Source organism: Bubalus bubalis, chromosome 4 (genome assembly GCF_019923935.1).
Source record: "Bubalus bubalis isolate 160015118507 breed Murrah chromosome 4, NDDB_SH_1, whole genome shotgun sequence".
NCBI classification, from domain to species: Eukaryota; Metazoa; Chordata; class Mammalia; order Artiodactyla; family Bovidae; genus Bubalus; species Bubalus bubalis.
This window is the reverse complement of record NC_059160.1, coordinates 10,764,853-10,785,852: the sequence shown is the minus strand read 5'-3', so window position 1 is coordinate 10,785,852 and position 21,000 is coordinate 10,764,853. Positions and strand designations below refer to the sequence as shown.

The following is a 21,000-nucleotide window of genomic DNA, read 5'->3' as shown; positions in this document are numbered from 1 at the left end:
GTGCAGGCTGACCCTCCTGGCGCAGGGTGACACTCCTGGCACAGGGTGACCCTCCAGGCTCAGGCTGACCCTGCAGGCACAGGCTGGCCCTCCAGGTGACACCACACAGTACAGCTGGCTCTTGGTTCACTGCGTGTTTGGGAGCATATATCTGAGGTCCGTTCTTCACCAGGAATCTAAACTGCAGTTGGATCTACAGCGATTCTGCTGCAACAGCAGCTCCGACTTTAAGCTTCAGACCCCTAGACCGTTCTCACTGTGCACATGCTGAGTTCCCATGGCTGTACATGACCTGCTTCATTTACAATCACCACCTCTGCACACCAGGGTGCCCACCCTGCAACCAGGGCTGGACTGGACACTGAAGTTCTTAGCCTTGCGGATCTCTACCACAACCTGCATTTTCCAACCTGTGTTCATTCATATTTAAGAGTAACTTTTTTTCTTTTTCACTTTAAACTTGAAACCATAATTTATCTTGTAAAAAGGGGTTCTGCTGCTGATAAAACAGCTTGAAAACCACTGACACAGATGAAATTCTGGTTGTACATGTTTGCAAAGAGGTAATTATCTAAACAACTAGAAAGAGGAATTTCAGCAAAATCCCAGACCAGTCTCCATGGGCCCTTTCCTCTGGCCCCTTGGCAGGCAGCAGCCCGATAAGGAAATGCCGAGGGGCTGTCAAGGACACACCATGGGCGGCTAGCAGGGCCATGAGTGCCGTGAGGAACATATGCTAGGATGAGGTCCCTGTGAGGGACCACTTTCCACCATGGCAGGCGGGATCCGAGGGCCCAGGGCCCTCCTGGTACCTTCAGCCAGCAGAGACAGCAGCAAGGGCAGGGCTGTGGGTGCCCATTCACACCAGGTACAGGGCAGCTCCCTCCAGGCGGTCAAGGCTTGACTGAGGAGGCTGGGTCAGGGCATGCAGCATTGGGGGCACTGCTCGTGCACCTGAGCCCCAACTCCTGGACATAGGGTCCAGTTTTCACTCTGGTGGTACAGAGTCCAGATCATGCAAGACCAAGACGTCACAGCTCATCTTTCTGCCTCATCCCCTCGTCACCTGAAGGTCACCCTGTGTCGACTGCTGGCTGTATTCCGTGCAGGAAGGCCCTGAAGAGGAGACTTCCTTTGTGCCTGCCTGGCTCCATACTGAGCGCCAGCCTCCAGAACCCCAGAGACGCGTCCTGACACCAGATGCTCACTCGGAGGCCAGCCGTCGGTCAGTCTTCCAGCAAGATCAGAGGCAGTGACGGCTGTACAGGTAGCCACCTCTTCCTGCTGCTTCTTTGGTTTATCCTCAGCCCACTTGCCTGGAGACTCACTCCACCCTGCCCAGGAGCACAACCACCACAGCACCTGTCTTCACTGCAGGCTACATGAGCCCATTCTGACCCTGGTTGCAGTGCTCTCCACAAAAGGGTGGAGGCTCCAGCCTCGGGGATGCTGGGGAATGCAGGGGAGAGTCCCTCGAGTCGGGGTGGGGTTGCAATGGGGCCAGTTCAAGGGTTCAAGGTCCTGAACCAAGAGGCCACCCTGGGCACTGGGTGCCTCCTTGCTTTCTCTGCAGGCTCTGGGGAGAGTGGTTTGACCACACGGGTCCCATGGTCTGCCCCAGCACACGGCCCTCATAGCCTCCTTCCAGGCTCTGCTCTGCTCTGCTCAGGCTCTGCCCCAAGTGACCACCTCTAGGACAGAGCCTGGTCCACCCTGGGGCGTCTGTGATGCCACCCTCAGCAGGGCCTGTGGGGGGTGGGGGGCTGCGTGTGCAGTTCTGTGATGGCCCCTTGTGCACAGCCTGCCCTGCTCCCAGCCACTGTCTTCTTGGGGAGACGATGGGGAGGAGAGAGAGGGAGAGACCCAGGGCATCACCAGCAGACACGGGGGATGAGGGCAGGGGGAGCCCTGAGACAGGGGGTGGGGGCCAGGCTCGGGGAGCCCCAGATGCATAGGCCTTTCTCCTCCTTTGCTTCACAGGAAGCCCCAGGTCCCAGTGACGAGGGGACCAGAGAATCCTGCTGAGACCCACTGACTCCGCGCTTGGGGCGGGAGCTAACCTCCTGTGGTGGGTGGGAAGGGGCTTTCCCGAGGACCCTGTCCTCTAGGCCCAGTGGTACCTGCTTCCCCACGCAGTGCCTTCTCCACGGCGACCCCCCTCTCCTCCAGCTGCCGCTGCTTCTCCTCCACCTGCTCCAGCTGCCGCTGGATGATCTGCGGGCGACACACGGTGAGTGTGAGGGGTGAGGGCAGGACACACAGTGTGAGGGGGAGGGGAGGACACACAGTGTGAGGGGGAGGGGAGGACACACAGTGTGAGGGGGAGGGGAGGACACACTGTGAGGGGGAGGGGAGGACACACTGTGAGGGGGAGGGGAGGACACACACTGTGAGGGGGAGGGGAGGACACACACTGTGAGGGGGGAGGGGAGGGCACTGTGAGGGGGGAGGGGAGGACACACTGTGAGGGGGAGGGGAGGACACACACTTTGAGGGGGAGGGGAGGACACACACTGTGAGGGGGGAGGGGAGGACACACACCACTGTGAGGGGGGAGGGGAGGACACACACCACTGTGAGGGGGGAGGGGAGGACACACACTGTGAGGGGGAGGGATGGACACTGTGAGGGGGAGGGGAGGACACACAGTGAGGGGGAGGGGTGGTCGCAGTGTGAGGGGAGGGAGGGGAGTGAGGGGGAAGGGCAGGGGAGGGGAGGGGAGGAAGTAGGGGGGTGAACCCTCAGGCAGCCAGGACTCTGGGATCTGGGTGGGTGTCCAGGGCACACACAGAGGCTGAGAATGCTCCAGCAGGGCTTCCTAACAGTCTGGAAACCCTGCTTCCACAAGATTCAAAAACACCCAGCACAGACTTGCAGTTGCCAAGGGGGTGGGGAGTAAAGAGGGAATAACTGGGAATTTGGAGTAAGAGGTGCAAACTATTACATATAGGATGGATATAACAAGAGCCTACTGCACAGACAGGGAACTGTAGCCAATCTTCTGGGATAAACCCTCATGGAAAAGATTAGAAAAAAAAAAAAAAGAATGTCTATGTGTGTATAACTGAGTCACTTTGCTGTACAGCAGAAATTGGCATAACACTGTAAATCAACTATACTTCAATTAGGGCTTCCAAGGTGGCACTATTGGTGAAGAACCTGCTTGCCAATGCAAGAGACGTAATGAGACACAGGTTTGATCCCTGGGTTAGGAAGATCCCCTGAAGGAGGGTATGGCAATCCACTCCAGTACTCTTGCCTGGAGAATCCCATGGACAGAAGAATCTGCTGGGCTACAGGCCATAGGGTCGAAAAGAGTGAGACAAGACTGAAGCAACTTAGCACACAAGCATACTTCAATTAAAGAAAAAACACCAGCAACCACGTGGCTGGACCAGCCACACTCTGCGAGGAACAAGGTTTCTGGGGGATAATGGACCCCTGGGAGGACCTTGCACCCGGAAGCCACAGTCTGCTGTTATTTAGTTGCTAAGTCATGTCTGAATCTTTGTGACCCTATGGACTGTACTAGCCAGACTCCTCTGTCCATAGGATTTTCCAGGCAATTCTGGAGTGGGCTGTCATTTCCTTCTCCAGGGGATCTTCCCGACCTAGGAATCGAACTCGCATCTTGTGCATGGGCAGGCAGATTCTTTACCACTTAGCCACCAGGGAATAATTTACATTAAAAAGTTATTTTTTGTTAAAAGGAAAAAACAAACATCAAAAGGCCTGGGCCTGAGGACAGCACCAACCTGTAAACCCAGCTGCGTCAGAGGCCAGCTGGTCACAGAGATTGGACTGGCTGGTTTGTAGTGGTTATTCCAGAGCTGGGAACCTGGAAGACTCCAAGCTGGGCGTCTCCCTTTCCACCAACAGCTGCCCCCAAGAGAGGCTTCTGCAGCTGCATCAAGCCAGAGGCACAGGCCAGGGGACAGTGGCTCCACCCCGCCTCCTCTCTTGCCCTTGTGTGGATGTGGAAAGCAGGCTGGGAGGCAGGGAGGTTCTGCTGCCCTTACCTGGGCGCGGTGCAGCCGTTTCAGCTCCTCCTGCTTGGCCTGCCTCCGAGCTGCCTTCTGCACACGCCGGGTCAGCTTGGCGTTCAGCTCCTCCTCCGTGTAAGTTCTCGGCTGGAGGGGACAAGAGGGTTTCTTCGGTCAGTGGCTGGCTAGGCTGGTGTGCACAGACGCCCAGCCCTCATCCCTGCAGGAGCCCCACGAGAGACGCGCCCCACGGGGCAGGGATGGAGGCCAGCTGCACACTGACTGCTGGGCACTTAGGATGTGGGGCAGCCTTTACTGCGGAGACCACCATCCTACACTTTCCCATGTAAGGACGTCTGCTTTCTTAAGACTCTGGGGGTAAACGTGGTCACATGTTCTCCCCAAGCCTCTGGCTTGTAGGGGAAACGCAAATAAGGAAAAAGAAAAGCCAGGGTCCTTTTACTTTTCTGTTTGGAATCAAAAGCCCCTTTCTTTAGATGAGCACCACTTCCGAGGCTCCTGGAGGAAGTCTTGCCTGAAGTAAACAGGTGCTTCTATTCTGAACAAAGGTGTGCCTCGTGGGCACAGTGAGTGCGGGTGCAGGGGGTGACCATTGGACTAGCTGGGGTCCAGGGGTGGGGGTGGGGGCTGAACAAGGGACAGAGTCACGGCCGTGGCCCGCCCACCTCTTTTCTGGACTTCTGGGAGGTCCGCTCGAGGACGTCGTCACTGGAGAGGTCTGAGTCTTCCGAGCAGCTCAGCTGGCGCCGCGTCCGCAGCTCTGGAGGCGGGGCGGAGCAGATCATGACCAGGGAGCCCACCCCCTGGCGGCCCGGGTGGGGAGTGAGGTGTGGTCCTCCCCAGTTTGGTTCTGTCCCCGCACCCAGAGCCACAGGCCTGGATGCTGACACGCACCCAGGCGGGAGCCCACATGCACCAACAGGCCGTGTCCAGCTGCAGCGCCTTCCCTAGGAAGCACATCCACCTGTGGCCCCTGCCCAGCCATTCGCTTGTTTTGAAACGTCCTAAGTTTAGCTGCCTCCTCCCTAGGAAACCCCAGGGGAGGCAGGGCAGCACAGGCAGGGGTCTTTGGAGGGAACCGTGGGGACGGGAGAGCCTGCACCCCAAGCTATGCCCAGGGCGGGGGTGGGGCTGCACTGCCGAACCTGCTCTTGAGACGGGAGATGCCCTGGGCTTGCCGGTGTCCACTGTGGTCCCACTGGAAGGGGTGCTGGGGCAAGACCGGCCATCGCTCTTCTTCTTCTTGTCCTTCCTGTACCCCGAGAAGACAGACTTCCACAGAGACCTGGGCTTGGCGGCCGCTTCCTCCAGAGTGCCGGGGCTGGGCCTCTCCAGGGGCCGGCCCTCGCCTTTGGGCTTCTTCTCTTTCTTGCTTCTCCGAGGAGAGAAGAGGGATGACCTCTTCTTGCTCTTCCCGCTGGAGCCCTCTGACGAGGTGACCGAGCCATCCGGGCCCCCTGAGTCTGAGGGAGGGGACAGCACCTCCTCACTTGTGGCTTCGTGCCTCGGGGCAGGTTCCTCGGGGCCCTTGGGGGGCACGGCAGTGGCTCTGCGGGGTGCGGGGGTCCTGGGGGCTGCAGCTGCTATGTCCATCTCCTTCATCCTGCTCAGCTGCCGGGCCATGGCATCCCTCAGTGCCTGGCTCCGCACCGACTTCTCCCGGGCCCGCATGCGCTCGGCCGCCAGCTCCTTGGCCTCGGCCGAGACCAGCGGCAGCCCCCGCTTCTGCAGTGGGACCCCACTCTCTGGCCCCCGGCTGTTCTCCGGAGCCAAGGGCTGCTTGGGGTGGGGCCAGTGGGAGGGGGGTGTGAAGAAGGTCTCCTGCAGGCTCGAGTCCTCCGTGCGGTCGTCACATGTGTTGTCATCATACGTGTCCTCCACATCGTCCGCAAAGGGAATCTCATCCACGCTCTCCACGAAAGACTTCCGCGCCTCCTCCTGGGGGCGCTGGGTGGGCTCCCGCGGGGGCCTCACACAGACAGCTGGGGGTGGGGGTGCCGAGGCCACAACCTGCCCTGCCAGGGCTGGCTTCCTGTGAAGGGTAGCGGGCTCCTCGTCAGGCGGTGGGGGCGGCGGGCTGGAAGGGGGTGTGAGCATGGTGGAGTCAGAGGTGTTGAAGCTCTGGCTGCCCGGCGTCCTGGTGCGGGAGGAGCTGCCCTGCAGGCCCAGCCCCGAGCTGCTGGACAGGTCTCTGTGCTCCTCCCGGGGGCCCTTTGGCTCCCTGTCGGGCGGGGACACAGGGGTGGGTGGGCAGGGCTGGGCCCCCTCAGCCGCTGGCAGCCCCAGCTTCCTGGGGACAGGTGGGGGTTTTAGGAGCCGGAGCCCCTCGCTCTGGGGGGCCTTCTCTGCTGGATAGGCCTTCAGGGGCGGGGACTGGAAGGCGGGCTCAGACCCTGGGCTCCGGTGCACAGGCGTGAGCCCCAGGCTGCGGCGGATCTCGGCACTCTTCATCCAGAACTCTGCCACCAGGTCGCTGCGTTTCAGGGCCTCATCCCCAGGGAGGGGGCTGCCCAGTGTGTCCTTCGTGACCCCCTGGTTCTTCACGGGGAGGGGGGCCAGAGGAGTGGAGGTTCTGGCCGGCACGGGCTGGGAGCGGATGGGGGACAGGGTGGGGGACGGCACGGTGGCCTCAGGGGATGGCTGAGGCTGGGAGCAGATGGGCAGTTGGGTGGGCGGGGACGGGTGCTGGGGGCTGGCAGGTGAGGGCGGCGTCCTGGCTTCAGGCTGCGATCGGATGGGAGGGTGAGCTTCGGGCTCCGCTGGCGGGGTCGAGGGCTCCGGCAGAGGGCTCTCGGCGGGTGACCTTACCCCAGCGGCCACAGCAGCAAGGGGGGGACGGGCGCTCTGTGGGAAAGCAAGGTGACACGAGCCACTCAGAAGGCAAGGCCGTGACAGGTGTTCTCTCCCACCAAGGGCCTGAGCTTCCTGAAACGGCCTCTCCACCCTCGGGGCCACAGTTGAGGGCCAGCAGGACACCCCCTCTTCTGCCCTGTCCAGTTCCGGAGCCCCTCGCCCAGTGCACACAGGCAGCTTCCAGGTTGGGTTCATCCCAAGTGTACCTTGCTCTTCGAGCCCTGAAATGACACCAGCCAAAGGATGCCACGACCCACCCCAGCCTGCCAGGGTCTCTGACGTGAGGTGGGAAACAGCGTCAGTTACACTCTGCCTCCAGGCACTCGTTCCAACCACGCCTGGGCTCATCTCAGGGGAAATCACCCAAGTCACCTGGCTCCTCAGGACCCAAAGACCAAGTCAAGTAGCTCCCGGCCTCCAGCTCTGGCCTCCCTGCAGACAACTCCCCTAAAACCTGCTCCGCTGGAAACAGTGTAACTCTCTATTTAGGGAGCATCTTGCACTGTGTGGTATGAACACCCCTGGTAACCCAGACACACATTTTTTATTCAGAAAAGCATAGTCATTTGAACGTAACACTGAGAAGAAACAAGTCTGTTACTCAAACCAGTGATTCCACAGATCCTGCTGTTTCAGCTTGCTGTGGGACCAGGACAGCGGGCCAGACCGGGCCGGAGCCCCAGCCACTCATGCTTCCAACAGCCCCGTCAGCACCGGAGGCAGTGGGGTCAACCCTTACCTGTGCCCCGGGGCTGCGGGCTGGGGAGGACAGGCCCATGGGCTCCTCAGGGGACCGGGTGGGGCTGGAGACTTGGGAGGCACCTGAAAAAACAAGAGGCAGGATTTGCAAGAAGAACCACCTCCTCTGGCTGGATGGGGAGCCCAGGGGAAGGGGCTGCACACAGACCTCTCTCTGGGTGCCCTGCTGAGGCCGGCGGTGGCTCCTCCTCGCCGTCCGACACCCTCAGCTCCAGCTCTGCTCCCACCGCCGGCCGGTGCAGCTCCGTGTTGGCCTCAGACGGGACGTCGTCCGACCAGTGCTGATCTGGCCGAGGGAAGCAGCAGCACAGTCCTCCAGTGAGGCTGTGCTCCCCTCCAGGCGCTGCCCGCCTTGGAGGCCAGCTGCCAGGACATCAGTGGCAGCGTGCATCCCGTCCCGGCCTGGCCCTGCCCGCTGGTCCCCTGCTCCCCAGACTGCCCATATCATCTCATTGTTCCAGCCTCCAGAGGCAGCGGCTGCCTTAGAGGCCCTGTAGGAAGTCCCACATCTGCTCGGTTTCTCCCCATAATTGAATGAACACAGCCCCTGTCCACCGGGGGCGTGAAACGACAAGCATTCAGGTCAGTGCAGAGCAAGGAAGGAACCACGAGCCCTAAGAGCCACTCCTCCGAGCGCCTCGCTTTCACTTTAACGTGCTGTCCCACCTTCCCCGAGCTCAGAGCTCTGCGGCCCCGTACCGTCGTCCAGCTCGGCGCCAGTGTCCCCTGCGTCCCCATTCTCCGCTGCCTCCCCTTCGATCTCTGCTGGTTCCGAGTCCACGTCTCCCTCCAGGTCATCCTCATCGAATGGGACTGCAAGGCAGAAACGTCAAAGGAAGGACAAACAGAGAGATGGACAGACACACTGGCAGTGGGGATGGACAGTGGCACTGGGTTCTCGGGGCTGTCCATGGGCAGACCGCGGGGAGAAGGGAGAGGGCTGGCTGGGGCAGGAGTCAGAGGGCCGGGAGCTGAGAGCAGGCTGGGAGCCGGGCTGGGCCTCCTGAGCACACGGACCCGGCCAAGCAGGAGGTGAGGAGCGGCCTGGGCCGGCCAGCTTTCCTCTTCCTCCAGCAGCTGCTGGGAGAGCCTGTCTGAGAAGAATAGGGGGAGGCAGGGGGAGAACGCTGCTTCTCAGGCCCAGGTCAGCAGGTGCCCAGCACACGTGGCAGCCAGGACCTGCGCCGACCACTAGACCCTCGAGGAACAGGATGAGGGGCCGTGGCCAGCCCTGCCTCTCAGGGAGGGGACCAAGTCCAGGCAGCGAGGGGGGGGGGGTCTGTTCTCAGCTGCACCACTCAGCCTGGATCAGAGCTGTGTGTAGGGCTCTGATGGCTGGGCAGGGCTGTAGCCTCGCTGGGAGAATTCAGACACGTCTCTTTCAGCACACGGGAGAGTGGGGAGGGACATGTAAAAGTCCTTTCTGGACCCAAGACCAGCCCCTCCGTGCCACAGGATGAGACAAAGTGTGATTTCTCCCAAGGAAGCAGCCCACACTCACACACTCACACCGGTCCTCACCCCTGCACACAAAGCATTCAGACCAGCATCTGGGCAAGAGACGGCCAGCCGCTGAGCAAGAGATGGCCAGCGGGAAGCTGTCCAGGATGCCAGGCTGGGAGTGCCTATGCTTCCAGGACCTACTTCCCTCTTGCCGAGGTGCCTGGAGGCTCTTTTCAGGGTCTCCTTTCAGGAGAGTGGCTGCCCTTTGACCTGCACGTACCTGGGCCCGAGGGTCCAGCCCTGCAGAAACCTGAGGCCAGGTCATGGGACCACGACCCGCAGGGACCAGCAGCCCAGCCTCTCGAAGCTGCATCCCCCGCGGCCAGAATGTAGTGACCAGCAGTGACCAAGAGCAGCCATGGGGTCAGAGCAAAAGGAAGCCAGGGACAAGAGACAGCCGTGACGGCCACTGGAGGTGGGCACCTCTAGGAGCTGGGCCTGCAGCTCGTGACCCGGGGGCCCTGGTGTTGTAAACACTTCATTCCGCCGTGAGCTGTTCTCACCACCTCTTCCATGCACTCAGCTTATTAGAACAAGGTGATGACATACACCCACTCCACAGAGTGCTAGAAAGATCCATCTGGAGTGGGTGAGGAGCCCCACACCGCTCCTTCTGAGCAGCCACAGAGCTGGTGGGGCCTGAACACTGTCCTGTGATGCTGGCATTGCTGGGAAAACCCTGGGGAGGCCTCTCGGTTACTCCCGCTGACTGAGACGTCCAAGTGCTCACAGTGCAGCTGGGCACTCACCCAACACGAGGGGAAGGGCTCCCAAGGCAAGCAACCCTCCCACCCCACGCTGCCTGTGGGACAGCGAGCTGGCCGCTGCAGGGCTCCCTTTCAGAGAGGATCTGACGGGGACAGAACCCGGGCCCGCCCCACAGAGGGCGCCCCCCGCCCCCAAGCCCACACGTGTGCTCGAATCCGTCTGTGAGCGGCCGGGCATCAAGAGGTTAAGTTCACATGTTTGCTGGAAGCAAGCGTGACGCGGACCCCAGCCAGCCGGGGTTCTGGGCACAGCGCACTAGAGCTGCCCATCCCAGTCCTGGCCCCACAGCCCCCAGGCTTCTCCTACTCAGACACACGCCTGTGCCCTAGACGCGGGATGGGGAGTCATCTACGGTCCTCAGCGGTACCCTGAAAGGAACGAGTGTCACACATATCAAAACACAGCGAGAAGCTTCAACGTGGCCGCAGCAGCGCTGAAAGAGAGACATTCTGAGGGAGGAACTGAGGGTTAGTCCAGGGCAGGACGGAGCGGGATAGAAGCAGGCACACGCGGAAGCGGGCGTCGCCGACACACTCAGCTCTGGTCTAGTCCGTGGCTGCTGGGACGTCCCGACACCTCAGACTTGTCCAACCATCCTGGGAACAAAACTAACTAGGGGGGTGACCAGCAGCCCTCCCTACGGCTTCGTGGCTCCTGACGCATGAGCTGAGGATACCGGGCGGCTGGTGGGGCAGCCTAGGGCTCCTGTCCTGCCCACCCAACAGCGGTGCCCTGGCCCTTCTGCACCTCACAGCTGAGGCCAGGACCTTCAGACGATGGAGTGCCATGACCTTCCTGGATACCAGAGCCCCTGGCTGAGAAACGCCCCCAGAGCAGTTCACTGAGGACAAGTGAAGCCTTGCGGCTCCCTTGTGGCCCAAGTGCTCAGAGAGCCCCGCACCTCAGCCTGCAGACCCAGCCTGTCCCGCGCCTCCAGCTGAATCCCCCCACCAGTACTGACTGCCTCCTGCCATGATGCTCCTGTTCGTGGTTCCTCCAGCCTCCTCGCTTTCACAGACGTGAAACCTGAGTGCTACACACGGTCCTTCGGCTTCAGCCTTCGCTGATCTCTACTAACAGTGGTGTCTGTCTTCCCTGCCGCCTGCACTCCTGCTCTCTCCCCTTGGGTCCTCCCAGGAGGGCGTGGGGTGTGTGTCTGGTCCATGCAAGGGCGGGCGGCCTGAGTGAGGCATGCACGTGCCCCCACCCTCTGCCGCGCATGCACCAGCGGCAGGACTGGAGTCCCGTGTTAAGGTACCAGCAGGGCTGCCGAGAGAGGGTTACGGTGAGTGGGCAGAGAACAAATATCACCAGACTACCTCCGGAGACCGACTCCAGCCAGGCCTGTACTGCTGCGCGGCGGACGGAGGGGAGGCCGGGCACTGAATTTAAAACAGACAACAAATACACAGTTACACGGGAGTAAGTGTTCCTGGTGAGGACAGTGAGGTCCTCCTGGAGTCTACAATGAAGGAGAGACAGACGAGGCCAACAGCTCAAGGCCCTCGGTGCCCTGTGTGCTGGGCGAGGAGAGAACAGGGTGGGGGGGTGGGGGATGATGCAGCTTGAGTCCAGCTGGCATCCCCAGGCAGCAGGCTCTCTCTCGGCTCTCAAAGAGCTCCTGGGTGTTTACGTGGCTGCAAAAATGGTTAAAGACATTGGTCCCTGTGGGCACTGAATGCAAACACAGAAACAAAAGGGCAAGAGACAGAGGGGAAGACACCGAGGTGGGCACGCCGAGGTTGGGGCATGGATAAGGATGCCCCCAACGCTCTCTAGGTTTTCCTTTTGTTCCTTAAAAGAAGCCAGAACAAGGGTCATTGTCATCCTCTTGTGGGATGCAGAGTGCCTCCCCTAAAACCCAGAGCTGGAAATGACGCTGCTTCAGAGGCCTCCCTGACACAAATGTCTTCTTAAGACTTCATTTTAGTCCGAGATATGGTCCCTTGACCCCGTTCTGTCCACGCACACTCACACCCAGACACACAGCATGATGAAGAGCGAGGACGTTTCCACAAGTGGACAAAGAGGAGCCCTACCTAGTGACACAGGGCAAAGGCAGCAGATTCTCAGTTCTTCCAAGGTGAAGTTCACCCCACTGTTTCCAGTCAGAGGAGAACCCCCTCTCCCCCCACTGACGAGAGCCCAGGAAGCAGACACGCCTCGCTGGCTCTTACTTGCGTGGAGCCAGGCAGCCTTGCCCTACAGGAGAGTACTCTGCAGCCCAAGGGGAAGAGGGTGGAGGCGCCCGGGGCCCTGCACCCCGAGCAGTTACCTCCGGGAAGGGGGGACTCGGGCGCCAGTGCCGCTCGCTCCTCCTGGCTCTCACGGATATGCGTCCAGTGCACATCGGCCTGGATCTCCAGGGGGTCGGCCGGGTTCAGCAGCTGCTGCAGCCTCCTCGGGCTCCCGACTAGGGGACCAGGTTCCAGGGGAGGAGAAGGCGAGGGAGGGAGAGAGGACAGGAGGGAGGAAGGAAGGAAGGAAGACAGGGGAATGTCAACAGTCCAGGGATGGAGGAAGCAGACACCACAGGACAGAAAACAGAGGAAAAGTCACCATATTTGCCAGGATCAGTGTGAAGCAGAAGCAGGCAAAATCGAATCAGTGCACACGTGCGCGCGCACGCACACACACACACACACACACACACACACACCTCCTGTCAGTGTCACCGCCTGGTTTAGTGTGATCCCACCCCTTGCAGCCTCAGTGCACGCGCACACGCACACATACCCGACTTCTCGTTCAGTGTGACTCTGTCCCTTGGAGCCACAGTGCACCCACATGCACACGCACACACACACACACACGCACACATACGTGACTCCTACTCGTTCAGTGAGACCCCGCCCCTTGGAGCCTAACTGTCATCCATGAAGAGTGTTACTCCCCGGCCAGTGCAGAGCCCCTTCCTCTCTGCCGCTCTTACCACCTCAACTGCCTCTAAGGGACCCAAGCGCAGGTCACGACTGGCCTTTGCAAGGCCAGCCTCTCACACATGTGGCTCCAAGGCCACCAAGCCCGTGCCCACTGCCACTTGCCGCGTGGACAGAGATATGGACAGGCCGGGCCATCCTGCAGGAACCAGCAGCTCACACAGGCACGACATGACTCTGTTGGGACTCTCAGTCATCTTCTGCCCCTTCTATGCTGGGCTGTGGCAGGGGTGGACTCAGAGGGGCTGCAGCCAGGGAGAAGGCAGGTGGGGTTTGTCCTGCAGACCACCACAGCTCAGGGAGCTCACAGGAGCAAGAATTCAATCCCTCTGTGCCTTTTCTGTAGTCAAAGCCCTTTCCCTTGATTCTCCTCTAGGGGCCCACTGGTCCCCCCTGGACACCAGAACCAGCTCCTCAGCCAGGTGAGAATCCTGCTGCTGGCGTCCAAGGAACACGCATGCATGCCCACCCTGCGGGCTCTGCATTGTCAGTACTAGGACCACACCATACGCTGGGGTCAAAACAGGGGACAGCCAGCAACGTGGGGGAGAGGGACCACAAGAGGGAGGGTGGCTTTTCAGCAGCATCTGATCTGAAGGCCTCTCCGCAGTCTACCAGGGCAATCTGGCTTCACCACAAGAACCACGACCTCCTAACTTTCAAGCAACAGGAAGAGTGCTTGGGGCAGAGGCCACCGACAAGGCCACCAGATGTGGGCAGGGGCGCTGGGCCGGGCTGGCATGGTCTCTCCTGGGAGCCACTGGCTGCTAAGGGCTTTCTCAGGGGTTGAGGGTCCCTGGCGGAGCTGGACGGGCTGCATCTCCGGACCAGGACAACAAGTCCAAGAGGAGATGCAGGCCCCTCCTCCAGCTTCCAGGCGAGCAGAGAAAGACAGTAAGGCTTCTCCCTGGAGCTGCCCGGGTCCCACCAAGCAGGGGGGCCTGGGGACACACTGCCTGGGCATGGGGAGGGCTTCTGGCACTCTGTGATGTGAGGTGAGCAGCTCACATCAAAGCAGGAGCAGAGTCTTAACTGGATGGAGGACAGGCAGCAGGCGTACAAGGGGCAAGAGGGGTCAGTCGGGAGGGCCTGGGGCGGCTGCCTCTCCTACCACTGCACTCTAGGAAAGCCCCCTTCTCACGTGGGACCTGCTCCTGGGGGCAGGGCGGAGGCAGCAGGGGTACCTTCACCTGCACTCAGGTCCTCATCCCCCTGTAGGAGCTGGCCTTGCAAGCCTTCTCTGTCCCAGGGCCAGTACTCTCCTTCTGCAGGAGCACCGTGGGGGCAGACAGGAGGAGGACAGAGAGAAGCGTCACCCCCGGTTCCTCCAGCTAAAGCCCGGCCCTACTTCCACATCCAGGAAGTTAGGTCTCAGGAGGGAAGAGGGAACGCACCCTGACCCTCAGCTGTGTCTGGGCTACAAGCCACCAAGGGACCTTCCAGGGAGGCTGTGCCCTCGCAGTCCCCGTGGACTGACCCCAGGCCATCAGCTCTGCAGGCAGGCTGGCAGCTGAAGGAACCCCGGATGCTGCTTCCCCCAACTTCTCACATGACGGGGTGTTCAGGCCCCAAAGGACACCCTGGAGCCCCGCCCTGGCCTCCGGGTGGGAGGGAGGGAGGTCTGCAGGAGGACCTGGGCCAAAGGGGTGCCCACATGCCCATGGAAGCCCTGCCTCATCTATCATGGGTCACCGGCTAGGGGACACACAGCGCTCCAAGGACCCCAGGAACTGGCACTGTGCCTGGCCAGCGCCCGGCCCTCACTGAGTTGCAGTCCCCGGGCTGGGACTGGCCGCTGAGCACAGGGACCTCCACGCGGGGCAGAGGTCCCAGAGCCATAGAGGGCCAGCCCTGGGGGCCAGGCTCCAGGCCAAGGAGTCACACCCTCGTGCCTTGTCCACGTGCCTGGAGAGAGAGCACAACCCTAAGAGACACGAGTCCCCAGGGGCTCTGGTCTCTGCCTGCCTGGCCCCTGCTCACCACTCCAGACCCGGGGCAAGCCGGCATGGGGGAATGGTCCTCTGAGCTCCTTGTCACCACTCGGGCTCACACACACAGCCGACGGGATGGGACCAATACCTCGAGGGCCCGACGAGGCATCTCAGAGCCAGCCCGACCGACCCGCCAGGACACGACTCCCAGAACGTCCCCACACCCCATGAGTGAGCCTGCCCGGGGGCCCTCTCCTCGATGCTCTGAAGCCCCCGACACCCAGGACCAGGGCACCCCAGAAAGCTAAGTTCCCTCGGCTGGAACAGGAAAGGAAGACCAGTGACCTGAGCTTCAGGATGCCCTTGCCCACCTCCACGTCCAGCTTTACCTGACGGCCCGTCATGGGTCCCCCAAGGCCTGCGAGAGAGGCATCCGTCATGGGTCCCCAGCCACAGAAACCCACCCCCACACTGTGGTCTGACGTCAGGGTCAGGAGGAGAGGGCGTCCACTGACCTTCACTAGACTCGTCCTCATCCTCCTCCTCGTCCTCCTCGTCTTCCTCCTCCTCCTCCTCGTCCTCCTCGTCTTCCTCGTCCTCCTCCCCGGCCCCGAAGCTTCTGGAGGCCTCCAGCTCCTCTTCACTCTTCCCTCTCAGGAGCGCATGGATCCTCACAGCCTCCTTCCAGGGTACACCGCCCAGGTCCGAGGTGGGCAGCGGAGGCTCCTCTTCCTCCATCTCTGACTCCGAACTGCTGTGGAAACGACCAGAGAATCCAGTGAGGGGACGTCTGGAGGCCAGGGGCACAGGCAGAGGAGCTGGAAAGGCAGCGGCCCACTGCTGGGCAGGATGGGACAGAGGACGCCTCAGGGGCCAGCGCACGGGGGACAGAAGGGGAAGCAGAGGGCAAGAAGGGCACTCGGGCTGCCTGTGCAAGCCTCCCCGCCCTGCAAGAGGCAGTCACTGCTCGAGGGCCCAGGCGCCCGCTCCCAGGGATAAGCACGCCCCACCTTGCTCCGAGGGCCGGGCCCGGGTGCCCGCTCCCAGGGATAAGCGCGCCCCACCTCACTCCAAGGGCCCAGCCCAGCTGCCTGTGTCTGGGAGGGAGACCCTAAGCCCTCAGTGCCCCGCCTGACGGGGGAAGTCTGACTTCCTGCGGCCTCCGGTCAGGGTGGAGAGTCTAGAATGCAGTTTGGGGCAAAGGCTTTGAGTCACACAGCGTCAGCTGACCTGGAGCCTGGGCTCAACCACAACTACCCCCGAGAGGGAACGTGAACCCGGAGGCTCCGAGGGTATCGCCGCATGTCAGCACCAGGAGAGTGGCTCTGCCTGAGCACAGCTGTGAGCACAGCCCCTGAGAGGGTTCTGTATCATCGTCTTTATAGAAAATTACACCCCACCCAAGGGTGATGGGGGCAACTGTCACTTCCGCTGGGTCAGAAGCGAGGGTGGTCTCCTGGGCTGTGTTCCCCTAACCCCTCACGGGGCAAATGGCTCTGCCACGACAGCCCTGTCCACGCTGGGAAGGGGGTGTGAACACTTGGTTGTCGGGTGAGCTGTGGAGTGGGAGATGTACTTGACTTCACCACGCCTGTGCTACTTGTGGGTCCTCCAGCCATCCACTAGCTTGTTTTACCCATTTACAGTCAGTCTGTCATTCAGCAAATGCTTCTGAGCACCTACTGAAGTTTAGTTAGTAGATCAGGAAGAAAAGAGCAGGTCCTCACTGCTCAGCTCAATCAGGTGAATCCTCCTCCATTCATGCGTTCATTCATTCATGCCACTAAAACTAACCAAGTGTCTTCTGCTCACGATGCCCTTCCCAGGGCATTAACACTAACCTGCCACAGAAAAGATCCTAAGTCTCAAGGGAGACAAGATGCAAACACCAGGACTAGACAGGGTGGCGATAACTGAAGTGGGCTAGGGTCGGTGCGAGGCAGTTTCCAGAAGGCAACTAAGACTGTGGACCACAGAACGCGTGCCCTCTGGAGTCTGATTAGCTTTCAGTGTTAACTGAGCTACGGTTTCTGCCTTATCACCGTGACTTCATTTGTTTACTTTCTTATTAACTAACAACACTGAGCAACCCCGTGCTTGTCATTTAACATCTTCCAAAACAGGAAATCAGGGTAAGAATGCCCCCTGTGCTCATCCCTAACCTCAGGTCAATTTATACAACTTCAGGTGGGAGAGCGGAGGCCAGGCTGCCCTTCCTTCGAGCCGAGCGCACTGGGACCCCAGTCGTGGGCTGCAGTTCTCTGTAGGGGTCGGGGGGAGCTCAGGGCAGCACATCCCTGGGCCATGTCACGAGGGTGGCCAGCATGATGAGGTTCTACTCGAAGCTGCAGCAGCTCAAGGACCGTGAAGAAGAGCAAGGGATGCACACGGCATAAAAAACCAGAAGGTCAAGCCTCACCTTTCGCCACAAGCTACAGGCTCTCAGTCCCTTTCTGAGCGGTCTCGCCACGTGCTTCCAGAGACGAGAAGCAGGCAAGCCCACCCCCTGCCTCTGTGAAGGCCAGAGGGGAGACAGACATTTCCTCCCAGGCCTCACGGTCCATGGGCCCTTGGAGCAGCCCTTCAAGCCTGGCCAGACTCCTCACAGCACATCAGACGAGGAGACAGACAGGGAGGCCACACAACCTGCCTGTCAAGGGTCACAGCCAGCACGCAGACCCAGGGCTCCGCGGCACCCCCCGCAGGCAGCAGTCCCCAGAGGCTGACCTGCTGGCCGCGTCCTCCTCCGTGCCCGTGTCCAGCACGCTGCTCAGGTTGTGCTCGGCCTGCGTCTCCTCGGGCACCTCCTCCAGCCCCTCCGCCTGCCGCACCGACAGCCGGTAGTTCTCCAGCTCAATCCTCTCCGGGGTGCCCCGCAGTCTCTTGGCGACGCTCGGCTCCTCCAGGCCATTCACGCTTGGGCCTGCACGACAAGCAAGAAGCAAAGTGCTAGGGTCAGCGATGGGGATGACGGAAGGAGCATTCCCCTGGAAGGAGGGGCAGCCGTCCTGCAAAGCTGGGGAGCTGGACACCACACTGGTCAACAAGGCTGGGGCCCGCAGAGCCCAGAGGAGGCTGGTGTGCGTGGGGGCATGCAGAAGACCCCCTATCTGCCCTGCAGGAAAGCCTGGGGAGCAGTGGACACTGGCTGGGGGGAGAGGCCAGGCCGGACCTGAGGGAAAGCAGCCTGTCGAGGGGAGAGTCCTCCCACTGCCCCCACCCCTTGGTCCAGGATCCCGCTGAGGTTCGAGCGCTGCATCTGGCTGGTCTATGGGGGGGTCCAGGGAAGCGGTGCTGTGGTGTGACCGCGCATTTGTCTGTCTCATGTTGAGATTCATGGTAAAGGCTCTTTGTTCCGTGGGGCCCCCCCGCATGGGCGACCGCACCCACACAGAACAGTCAGGCCCCCTCATTCCTGGTGATGCCAGCTGGACAGCTTGGTTGAGCTGGTGCTTGTCAGCTCTGTGTTGTAGAGGGACCTTTCCCCTTTGGAATTAATAAGCATATTTGTGCAGTTATGTGTGGACACCCTGGACTGCCTGTTCCCAGCACCCCTGCGTGCACGGTCTGAAGATCACTAACAACCTTGCCTGGGTTGGCTGCTTCTCTGGGAGGCCCACGGCAGTGCTTTCTAAATTCTAGCATTCCTCTGTGAAGAGCTCTGAGGACTGCACTGGGCATGTGGACTCTGAAGGGCTCAGATGTCCGATGTTGTCGCCACGCCCCCTCCACCCACATCCCCGTCCTCACACGCCCTGACACACCCTGTGACCCCACGCTTGGGCAAAAGAGGCGCCCCGACCACTCTTGCCTGTGCCCACTGTGACAAGACGCTGCGTGTGGACGCAGAGTCACACAGACCCACCGAGACACTGGACCCCGCCAGCGACTGGCTGAAAGACCTTAGGAAAATCATACGACACGGAGAGTGCATTTCCTGATCCTCAACGAGGACAGCCCCATGCCCAGGGTTACTGTGCATGTGAAGGGGATTATATTCTCACACACACACACACACACACACACGCGTGCATGTGCACAGGGGCCGTCCCTGTGCCCGTGTACACTGCCCTCCTCTACTATGTTCACCATGCACACGGCAGCACTCCACACGGGAGCTAGGGGATACGTCTTGAGGTCCAGCAACCTTTTCACTGCCGAGTTGTACGGGTCTCCTGTATCCATTTGCCCTGGACTGCAAATAGCAGTTACTGCACACAGAAAGCCAAGGGAGAGCACAGCAAAGGGACCCCAGGTGGAGGCAGGCAGGCCATGGGGCTCGCACCCTGCCAGGGCAGGCGCCCAGCTTCTGTGACACCCCAGGCTCTACAGAATGACACTGGGTTTGGCTGGTGAAGTCACACTGCCAGTCTCGGAGGACAGGTGGTCTTCCAGAGAAGCTCAGAACTCGAGGAAAGATTGAAGGACAGGATTGATAACCGCTCCTCACAGACCAACTGTCTACCTGTCCATCTGGGGTGACCGTATGCTTACGTGAGGCACAGAGAAAACAATGTGTGGCTGCAAGGGGGAGACACTGAACTGCCAGGAGTCAGCAGCAACAGAGGGACTGAGCAGGGGAAACGCGACAGGGATGAATCAGAGCGGTCCCAGGAGACCCACCCGGTGGGAGGGGACAGCCTGCAGCCCAGGGAGTCCTTTCCGGAAGGCCGAGGGACTCGTCCACACCACAGGCCTATGTGCCCTGGCTGCAGGATCCCAGGGAACTTTTGCTTTCATGTTAAGTCTTCTAGTTAAATTCCTTTTGCTGCTATTATTGCATCTCCCATGGGTGATTTTCAGGCACGTGGGAATCCTGGCACATGTCACTCTCTCTAAGGCACATACCCTGGTCTCCACTAAAAGACCATCCCAGGGCTCCGTGTAGCTCTCTAGCTAACACGTCTTTCCTGTGCTGGAACACCTCACAGGGGAACCTTGGCCTGGCCCAACCGCCTGCTGCGTCAGCCTGTGGGAAGCTGCAGCTGTGACGAGCGCACTGGGGCTGGCTGGTGCTCTTTAGTCCCTGACAACCGAGCTCTAGCTGAAACTCTTGCCTCCCCACCTGGCCACCCACCTCCACACACCTGTGCACACGCGGGTGTCACAGGGGCCACCCACAAAACAGGAAAGCCCCTGTGATCTGTCCAAGGGAAGCAATCTATCCAAGGGAAGCGATCTGTCCACCAAGCCAATCGTGCGGCTAATCACATACGCAGCAGGTAAAGAGAAGGATGGCCCCACAGGTCAGCCCAGCCCAGGCCTCTCTCCTCCCCCTGCCTTGGGCACCCTCTGCAGGCCCCCAGGGCTCAAGTGCATCTTTATCACGCCAAGTACCCTCTGAGAACACCTCAAACAGGGATGGGGACTCGGGGAGGGGAGCACCCTCTGATGCGGAGCACTTCCAGTTGTCTGTGCCCCTGGGCACATTTTTTAAGAAACTGCCCGTAATCCAGCCATCACAGGGACAAACCTGCCCACCCCCACCCCCACCTTCCACAAAAGGCCCTCTGCTCTGCAGCAGGCTCCTGTTGAAGACAACATCTCCCTCCCCCCAGGTAGCCCAAGATGTGTTTCTGGAAATGAGCCAAGTTCCAGCAGCAGGCCCACCGCTACCGTTGGAAACACGGGCTCTCGTCTGCCCACCGTCCCTGAGACCAGCCTGGAGACTGGTCAGGGGCCCTGTGAGGCTGACGGGAGCAAGCACAAAGCCCTTCCCAGCAGCCAGCTGGGCACCACGAGGCACCATCTAGTGCGGACTCCATCCTGCAGGGGCCAGGAGGCAGCACAGAAGGCCCTGGGGCACGGGCTATGGGTGGAGCCAGACTACCCCCAGGCCCCGTGAGTGCAGCCCAAGCCCCATTCCTGAGAAGCTGTGACCCTGCTGTTCCTCTGACTCTCACGTGGGTGCTGAAATTCAGCTTCACTAAACTCCATCTGTGACTGCTTTCCTTTCGTTGCTATGGTGAAGAGCCTCTGGTGGTCACAGAGTCAGCAGGTGACCTCACAGCCTATCCATGCAGGCTGAGAAAAAAGCAAGGCCAAATTTAGCCAAGCCCTGCAGGGACTTAACGTGCTGTGCCGGCCAGCTCCCAGGCCCAGACAAGCAAGCCCTTCTCACTGTTCTGTTTCTCCAAACCTCTGCCGTCTGGGAACACAGCCCAGTGGGCCGTGCGGTCCTCACCCTGCAGGATGCATCGTCCAGTCAGCAGAAACAACCCAAACTCACGCTTACTCTGATGA

The 21,000-nt window shown here is 60.6% G+C and overlaps 1 protein-coding gene across 21 annotated transcripts in view; it reads right to left on the bottom strand.

Moving 5' to 3' along the window:
- MICAL3 (microtubule associated monooxygenase, calponin and LIM domain containing 3) overlaps window positions 1–21,000 on the bottom strand; it is a 156,130-nt gene that overhangs the window by 13,896 nt on the left and 121,234 nt on the right. For 16 of the 21 annotated variants that reach the window (XM_006071401.4, XM_044940888.2, XM_044940889.2 and 13 more), the window contains 11 exons: window positions 17,485–17,680; window positions 15,273–15,511; window positions 12,163–12,300; window positions 11,207–11,269; window positions 8,316–8,429; window positions 7,765–7,902; window positions 7,597–7,679; window positions 5,150–6,848; window positions 4,670–4,764; window positions 4,020–4,130; window positions 2,121–2,214 (listed from right to left, as the gene is read on the bottom strand). In XM_006071401.4, the coding sequence (XP_006071463.4) occupies window positions 2,121–2,214; window positions 4,020–4,130; window positions 4,670–4,764; window positions 5,150–6,848; window positions 7,597–7,679; window positions 7,765–7,902; window positions 8,316–8,429; window positions 11,207–11,269; window positions 12,163–12,300; window positions 15,273–15,511; window positions 17,485–17,680 (2,970 nt within the window). The remainder of the gene's footprint in view (window positions 1–2,120; window positions 2,215–4,019; window positions 4,131–4,669; window positions 4,765–5,149; window positions 6,849–7,596; window positions 7,680–7,764; window positions 7,903–8,315; window positions 8,430–11,206; window positions 11,270–12,162; window positions 12,301–15,272; window positions 15,512–17,484; window positions 17,681–21,000) is intronic. The other 5 variants (XM_006071406.4, XM_044940897.2, XM_025282908.3 and 2 more) reach the window with 4 other exon arrangements.